This window comes from Lycium barbarum, chromosome 3 (assembly GCF_019175385.1).
Source record: "Lycium barbarum isolate Lr01 chromosome 3, ASM1917538v2, whole genome shotgun sequence".
Classification (NCBI taxonomy): domain Eukaryota; kingdom Viridiplantae; phylum Streptophyta; class Magnoliopsida; order Solanales; family Solanaceae; genus Lycium; species Lycium barbarum.
This window is the reverse complement of record NC_083339.1, coordinates 119,886,784-119,896,213: the sequence shown is the minus strand read 5'-3', so window position 1 is coordinate 119,896,213 and position 9,430 is coordinate 119,886,784. Positions and strand designations below refer to the sequence as shown.

The 9,430-nt window shown below is 38.9% G+C and overlaps 1 protein-coding gene across 1 annotated transcript; it reads left to right on the top strand.

Moving 5' to 3' along the window:
• Positions 1 to 7,041: 7,041 nt before the first annotated feature.
• Positions 7,042 to 8,269, top strand: LOC132631196 (uncharacterized). The gene is made up of 2 exons (XM_060346790.1): positions 7,042 to 7,725; positions 8,126 to 8,269. Exons 1-2 carry the CDS (start codon positions 7,042 to 7,044, stop codon positions 8,267 to 8,269), a joined length of 828 nt encoding a protein of 275 aa, XP_060202773.1.
• Positions 8,270 to 9,430: the final 1,161 nt, after the last annotated feature.

Below are 9,430 nucleotides of genomic sequence, written 5' to 3'. Positions count from 1 at the left end.
AAACGATTAAGGCAAATGTCATAACGTACATTCGGATAAAAGAATGAAGAAAACAATAGACAAAAGGGAAATATGCATTTCATATATAAACTAATTCCTTACATTTGGACTTTTCACACAAGTCAAAAACAAAAACAAAATAAAGGCTCGTACAGGCCCTGATCTACCCAGTATGGTTGGAACCGGAGTTCTCGGAAACCGTTTTGCTCGGAATCTTTAGAATCAGCATCGAGAGCTTTCTTGGCCCTCTCCTTGATTTCTTTGGCTTTGAGTATCCGGGCCTGGAGGTCCCCTAACCCCTTTTCAACCTGTTCGAGGGTAACCCTCCGGGATTTCCACCGCTCATACTCGATCAGAATTGTAGAACGAGCCTCGGCAGTCTCCATGTCTTTAAGTGACTCTTCTAGATCAGCCTCGACTTTTTTCAATTTAGCCTCTAGTTCGGATATCTCTTCAAGAAGAGCTATTCGAATTTGATTAGCCGATTCAAACTCAGCCTGAAGCACATCATTGGCCTGTGTAGCCTGCTCGAGCTTGCTCTTGGGCTTGTCACTAATCCGGGATTAAGTATCGGCTTTCTCCTTAGCCACCCTCAGTTTCTCCTTGTCATTAGCACTCTCAGATTCATGCCGGTGATGCTTTTCTGCCATCCTCACGGCATCAGCTTTGACCGAGTCAAGTTCACTTCGAAGTTAGGAAATAGTGGCCTCAAGTTCACCAAGCCTCGTAATAAAATTGGCATTGTCTTGGTTAAGACCGGCATTATCCGCCTCAAGGAGCCGATTCTTTTCAATCATATCGGCCAACTCGACCTTCAAGCGAAGGTTTTCGACCTTTGCCGCTTCGAGCTCGGATTGAAGGTTGGGAAGAGTAGCGGCCCGACTCAGCTGATCTTCTTTCTCCTGCAGGAGGAGTTGGAACTTTCCGATTCTCTGCCCTGGGCATCCAGCTCGCCCTTTAAGTCATCAACCTCGTGTTGAGCACGGATAGAGCCCTCATTAATGAGCATAACACTCTGCAGAAGAAGAAGCAAATCGAGTTAAGAAATTGAATTAAACTAGAGTTGAAAATCGCACATCAATATTATGGAAAGACGAGCATAAAGTTTACCCGGTTGCCTGCATGCATGCTGATAACGTCCAAATTCACTCCTCAAAGAGAAAGTGTACACAGTCGTCGCAATATAATTTACCCAACTATGAGTCGGGGTCGATCCCGCAGGGAACAATCTACTAGGCGATTTAAACAAGTAAGGAATTATCACCAACTAAGCTAAGCCAAACACTTTTTCAATATTTGGTTTTTGATTTAAAAACTGTTTTTGATTTAAAAACTAACAAATATAAAACTAACTAGAAAGCGGGTAAAATGATCAATGGCCACAAGTTTGGATACAAAGGAAATTACACTCAAGTAACGATCCAATGTATTTCATGATTTTACAACTAAGAGCAGGTTTATGTTAATAGATAATGGTTTCTACAATCTCATTGAAAGTCTTCCAACCAAATCAATGAATTTCACTCTAAGCTTTTCCAAGCCTTAGAGTGTGATATCAAACACAACCAATTGAATCTCAAGTAACTTTCCTATTCGTAGCTCAAGTTATTAGATGGGTTTAATGACCTAAATTCTTGTTAATTAATCTTTCCCCGTCTAGATTTCCTCTTCCGAGCTCAATTAATCTTTCCCCATCAGGCAGAACATGCTGCAGCAAGTGCTACTCGCAGTTGCTGCATGCACAACATGTTGCAGCAAGTGCTACTAGCATGTGCAGCCTGAAAGTGGTGCTTGTTCTATTTTTGCTCTATTTTGCTCCATTATGCTCTCTGGGCATCTTATCCTACAAAACAACATAAATACACAAAAAGTAACAACAAAAGTGCTTGAAGAGTCACAAAAGCTTAAGGAATTAGCATCGAATATTCGTAATTTCGCGGCACATCAACACCCCAAACTTAAAGTCTTTGGTTGTCCTCAAGCAAATCAAAACCAAAATCTCAATGAGGATCCACTTTAAGCATAAAAACATGACTTTGATTGGTACAAATAATTAGGCTACAAGCATGTGAAACTTCAACCAAATAACTCCCTCATTTCAAAATACAATTTCAAGAATGCAATAGAGTTTCAAAACAATCAAGCGACAACACTCAAGCCTCAATAAGTGACTCAAAACCACTAGCTTACTAAATATGCTCATTTGACTCAACTTGAGATTTTTGAACATCACCAATCTATCGCAATCCATATGCCCCCACAAGAAAGAAAGTCTCAAAATCATCATATTCACAATAACAACAACACAAGGGACATATACACAAAGTCACTCACACTCAACAAAGAAATTCTAGTGTTAACAAATATCACACCATAAGCTTGCCCTTATTTTCAATCATCACTAACTCAAGAACATTTGGTTGGAGATCACATAGGGACTTTTTAAGCTTATAATGTAGGCTTAAGGAAGGGTAGGATAAGTATTTAGGATACAAGTGACTACGCCCTCCTTGAACACTACACAATACCTTTTGTCCACTTTCCTCTTCATTTCAAAACATCACTCCTTCATTTGCATACTAGTTTCCCCAATTATTCAAACATCTTTTTGTGCAACCATTTTCTTGATTTCTAATTTTTTTTGTTGGCACAAAAAGTTTGCAACCTTTTGGTATTTTTCAAATTTTTCTTCCTTTCTTTTGACTCTTCCACAACACCAACCTTCACCACTTCTCAAGCAACACTAACACCCTCAACTTAGGATTTTGGCCTCAAATTCACAATTTCATGTTCAAGAAGGGAAAGGTTCAAAAGAGAGACTTTTCATCAAAAAGGGTAAATGCTTGTAATGTGGCCATCAAAAGAAAAGGTCATAGGCTCAAATGCGGTTACTAGTGATATTATTTATGCAATGGTAGGCTGGAAAGGCTAAAAAGGCTTTTTCAAAAATCACAACGATAGCCCAAGGTCATCTCTCCAACCAAAATAATCAAAATTAGCATTGAAAGACTAACCGGGAAAGTTCTAGATGATAAAAATAAACACAAGAATTATTCAACAAACACTCAGCACACATAGCATATGAACTAGTCAAGATGGATCAATTTTACTTCCTAAGCAAGAACAAATAGAGCAATATCTCATCATCCCAAGTAAAACTCATCTAGTTGGTAAAGAGTCACAAAATGAGCCAAAAAAGTTATTACAAAAATCATTCCTTCTATGCATCTTGCTTCTCTTTTCACTTAGAATTCCACTTGGAGGGGTATGCTCAATTAAACGCTTCACATGCAAGAGACTAACTCTATTAGTACCAAACAAGCCAAGAATTTTCACAATTTTTCCTCAAAGGAGCACCTACACCTAAACTACAAGACTAATTAAAGAAGATAAGAAAGAAAATAAAATAATAAAATTGACTAATCCACAACATGCCAACAAAACAAAATCTTAAAAAAATTTGAGCGAGTTATATTTGCAACAACGTCTATCCACAGCCACACCAACAGTCACAAAACAAACATGGCAAGGGGCCGCATGGTGTCAAATGCTACTTTGACTTGATATCTAACATTAAGGGGTCGAACATGGACTTCTACAAGTGGCTTTACAACCCTCCCATCTTTTGGAACGATAATAAAAAAGGGCTCTTTATTGGCATTATGTCAAGGATAATGAGGGAATTTTGTGAACATAGTGACGAATGCTTCAAATTTAAGGAAATTGATAACGATTGGGGAACAAAAAGAATAACACAGGGAGTCGATCCTAGGCTTTGGAATGTCTACCACTATATAGATAAAGCTGGTAATAAAAACAAGAACTACCAAAAAGATTGGGGAAGCACAGTGTATGTAAGAATTTTTTTGCAACATTGCAAGTTGGGCACTAGGACTTTTGATCTGCTGGAGCCGGTGATCCCGAAAGTCATTTCCTTGATTTATAAGCATTTTGTTGAAGGAATTACAGGAGGAGTATACTATGATGTGCATTTAAGTGATGATGATAATTATGATGATAGTGATAGTGACACAGAAATTAGCCTTGAAGCTGGAAAAGAAATTACAAGTGGTGCCCCAAGTGATGATGGCACAAAGAAATTACAAGTGGACCCGGGTCTAGCCCAAGTCCACTTTATCTTGTTTTTTGTTTTTACTTAGCTTAGATGAATTATAAGAGAATTAGTATGAATAGTTTTAGAAATAATAGGTAGTTATTCTAAGGGAAAACCATTAGTTATTTATACCGGTTTTATTCTCTTCTTTTTGTTTCTAAAAATTATTTATAGTATCTATAATATTTACTTTTGTTAAAACAATTGATTTTCAAGGGCGTGAAGCCATGAACACATATTTTGAACTAGGATCATGTTTTATTCTTACTATCTTAGAAAATTTTCAAAACGTCACTAATATGCAAATATGAACTCAAGTATATTTTGTAAACAAATCTTTCAAGATTTATCCAAATTATGCATATTTTTAGCCGAATCTAGTTAATAAAATAATAAAAGGAGAAAGAAAACTTACATCTTGTCTATACTCCTAAACCAAAAAAAAAAAAAATCAATTAATACCTTACCTGTGGAGTTATTTCAAATATTTATAAAAACGTTGCACCAACCCGCATTTTCTTTCACTTATATGCAAATTATTATATTTTCTGCAAGTCTTATTTTAAATAGCATTATGGTATTTTCATTTAAAATCTTAGCAATATTTATAAGTCTTATGTTAAATAGCATTTCAAGTCTCCTTTTATGCAAATTATTATATTTTCTACAAGTCTTATTTTAAATAGCATCATTATATTTTCATTAAAGACTTAACAACATTTATAAGTCTTATTTTATATAGCATTATTATATTTTCCTTTAAAATCTTAGCAACATTTGCAAGCCATTTTCTTAAAATTTGAACACTATATTTGCATCTTTAGCCTTAATTGACCTAAGTTTGACCGGTTAACCGTAGTTAACGGATTCTAAAGGATGCCTAACCCCTTCCCTTTGGAATAATCAGAACGCTTACCTAGAATCAAAATTAAGCAGACCATTAACGGAGGTTTAGTTAGCTTTACCTTAGTTAATAACTAGGTGCCCTAATTCACTTTTAAAATTAATTAGGTGGCGACTCCTTAAAATAAAACAAAAATAGGAATCAGCAATATGTTGTACTCGATTTGACCCGTTTAAATGGGGTATAACAGCTTGGCGATTCCGCTGGGGACTTTAGGTTCTAACCATAACAGACTTAGGTTATGTAAATAATTTGTTGGATGTTTTGTTTGTTTTTTGCCTTTATTGTTGCTTTTCCCCTTATGTGTTTTTAAGTGTTTTTATTATTGTTTTATTCCTTATGTGAAATTTTCTATGTTACTGCTTTCCTTAAACTGACATTCCGTTCATATTTCCTCCATTTCTGGAAAACTTACACTATCACACGTACACGCGAGGTGTATTTTTCGCACCCGCAAATTTTTTTCAAAAAATCCAAAATTTAGGAGAGTTGGCATATGCGCGGGGTGTCCAAATTCCGGTGACCGTGTAGCCTTCTCACTCGAGTAGTCCACTCAGGAACCTTGTGTCTACTAAGCCAAATCTTAGAAAACTTAAGATAGAGGTTTGCCACCAATTTTATTAAGTCATGCATGCATAAACCTTAGGTGGGTCGATCCTAGGTATCGACTCCACAATTAGGAAACCTACCAAATTGTCGACGGGTTTTTATAGCCCAACGACCAACAAGCATATTATGTGTAACGTGATAGTGATAGAAGGATCTAAAGCCTAACCTTGACATGTCGAGTTTGGATTTTTTTTTTTTTTTTTGTAGGACGGGTTTCGTCCCCCAAATTCTCGAGATGTGGGTTCAATGGAAAATCTTCAGTTCAACCGTCGGCATGATCAAATCCAAAAAAAAATAAAAAAAATTTAGGCCTAATTTTAGGATTGTCTTTATATTATCTTTGATGTATTCTAGTTTATTTAATGTACTCGCTTTTATTTTATGAAATTTGGCCTTTTTATTTGCAAACTTAAGTGTCTCAAATTAATGGCTTGGATCACTCTATTATAATCCCGAATATTTGGCGTTAGGCTTACCTCTGGCACAAAAGAGTCCAGTGCATAATAGGTCGCGCTATGTTTGCTATATTGCCTTTTTTTACTATGTGATTTGTTTGCTATACAATATGCGTTTCTTTCAACGTTATTTGCCAATGTTCGCACTATTTTATATAAAGCAGCAATCGTTCGCACTATACTAATGCAGTTTTCTTCATTTTTGAAGGTTTTCTTTATTTTGATTATTCCCCCCAAAGGTTGATTCGTGTTGACTGCGAACTGGCAGACCACTCGTACTTCACAAGATCAAAAGCACGAGCATCCAACGATATGAATGATTCAGGGGCATCCGAACAGATTGGCTTGGGACTTGTCACCATTCCAAGAGACGAACCTGAGGCTTCAGGAGGAGGAAATGATGAACTTATCGCTCAATTGATGCAGCAAATAGCCAACATGCAAAGTGAAATTGAGCGACTGCGAAATCTTACCAACCTCTCCATTATCCTCAACACGCCTCACCATGAACAAAGAACAAGTGCGATAATCCCACCGTCCTTTTTGCCTGTTGACTCGCCCGCTACTCAGCCCTTTCCTTCAAACCCTCCACTTCACACAGTCAATCCATGCATTACCAATTCACCCCCCGTCCCACAACAAAATAGCCTGCAACAAACCATCTCACAACAATCAAATCCACAACAAGCCATTCCACCACTGATCAACTCGCAACAAACCACCCCGCAACGAACCAACATACAACAAACCATCCCACAACAAAATGACCCGCAACAAGCCAACCCCCAATGAATTAACTTTACAACAAACCAATCCGCCACCTTTCACCACTCCCTATATTCCCCAGCCTGTAGTTATCCAAACTACCCCACTTACCCAAAAATACCAAGCAACTCAACACATACCATTGGCACGCACCGCTAACCATAACACACAGTATGTGCCACCGGTATGAGGAGATGGAAAGGGAAGCCAGGGCGAAAGCAGACGAGAATGTAGCTAAGGAGATTCGTAGTCTGAAGGAAGCAGTTAGAAGCATCCAAACCCACAAAGGGTGTGAAGGACTAGAATACGAGGATTTGTGTATTCATCCCGCCATTGAGTTGCCTGCTGGATACAAGGTGCCGAAATTTGATATGTTTGATGGAAAAGGAAATCCTCTGGCTTACTTGAGATCGTATTGTGACAAGCTTGTTGGAGTAGGAAAAGATCAAGCTATTAGGATGAAACTGTTCATAAAAAGCTTGACAGGAGAAGCACTTGATTGGTACACATGCCAAGATCCGCAGAAATGGCATAGTTGGGGAGAGATGGCACAAGAATTCATGGATAGGTTCAAGTTTAATACTGAGACTGTCCTGGGCAGATTCTATTTGATGAAGTTAGAAAGGAAGTCAACAGAAACTTTCAGAGAGTATGTTATGCGCTGGAGAGCGGAAGCCGCAAAAGTCCAGCCCCCAATGGCGGAGAGTGAGATGACAACGCTCTTTGTACAATCTTTAAAAGATGCCACATACTATGAAAGACTGATAAGTGTCATCGGACAAAGGTTTTCTAAAGTCATTAGAATGGGAGATTTCATAGAAGAAGGAATCAAGACAGGAAGAGTCATAAATTTGGCAGCCTTGCAAGCGACAAATAAGGCAATTCAAGCAGATTCAGCTAAGAAGAAGAGGGACGGAGTGTCCGCGGTCATGACCATCCAGGAACCTAGACCAAACTAGATGTTAACCTACCAATACCCTTCACCCCAGACTTCATATTACAACCAATATGCCCAAGCCCCTCAGCCTTATTATCAATATCCACCCACTCTCCATCCTGTTTACCATACCCAGCCAACATATTACTCACCCCGAACACCTGCCTACCAAAGCCTATCACAATACCAACCAACTTACTCGCCTCAACCCCAATACCAATCACCAAACCGTCTATAAAATACACCCAGACCTCGCCCAAACTTTGAAAGAAAGCCAACCAAAACCTACACACCGTTAGCCGAACCCTTAGCCCAATTGTATGAAAGGTTGAGAATCGCAGGGATACTTCAACCAATTCAGGGAAGAGTTCCTAATCCCCTTTCCAGATGGTATGACGGGACTAAACATTGTGCGTATCACTCAGGAGTTACTGGACATGATACTGAAAATTGCCTTACTCTCAAAGACAAAATCGAGGCATTAATCAAAGAAGGGGTCATCCAGCTCAAGGGAGCTCCTCCAAATATAAACAACAATCCGCTGCCCAATCATGGTGATGCAAATGTGAACATGATTACCATTGATGAAGATTGCAATTTGGAAGGGACTATCGTGCCGGTCAAGAAAGAGGAAAAGGTTGAATCATCAGCCTTCGCTGCTCCAGTAATCACAGTCCAGATGAGGGCCCCAATTGAAGTGGAAGTGCTCACTCCGAGGCCTAGAATCACGACCTTAGTTGCTCAGATACCTTCTTTCAACACAAAAACAGTTCCCTGGAATTATCAGTCTGATGAAAAGGACAAAGCAAAGGGAAAATTAGTTGTAGAGACTGTTGCTGCTGGATTGACTAGATCTGGGTGGTGCTATGCCCCCGAGGAGGTAGCACGAGGAGCACCAAGAAAAGAAAGTGGCCAAAAGAAGGCTGTGACTGAGGCTGAAGTTCAAGAATTCTTGAGGAAAATGCCGACTAAGGAATATTCTGTGGTCGAACAACTAAAGAAAACACCAACCCAAATTTCTTTATTGGCATTGTTAATGAGTTCTGAAGCTCATAGGAACGCTTTAGCAAAAGTACTGAATGAAGCTTATGTTCCAGCTGAGACTTCCAGCGAGAAATTTTCAGCCATGGTTGGAGAAGTCCTTGAAGCCCATAAAGTTTCTTTTCACAACGACGAATTGCCACCTAAAGGTTTGTGGCACAACAAGGCATTGAACATTACAATCAAATGCAGGGACAAGTTTATTTCTAAGATGTTGATTGATGGGGGTTCAACTGTGAACATATGTCCTGTCACTACTCTCCGAGCCTTAGGAATTGATAACAGGAAGCTTCGCGACAGTCAGGTGAGAGTGAAAGGTTTTGATGGAGCTCAAAGAGGTGTCGTGGGAGAGATCGACTTGGCCTTGGAAATCGGACCTGTGGAGTTTACGGTGGAATTCCAAGTAATGGATATATCCGCTAGCTACAATCTGCTGATAGGAAGGCCATGGATCCACATGGCTGGTGCAGTTCCTTCTACCCTGCATCAAAGTTTGAAATTTGTCTATAATCATCAAAAAATTGTGATCCATGGAGAAGGCTGCAATTCGTTCTATCCCGAAAGCTCAATTCCTGTTATTGAAAGTGTAGAAAGACTGGATGGAT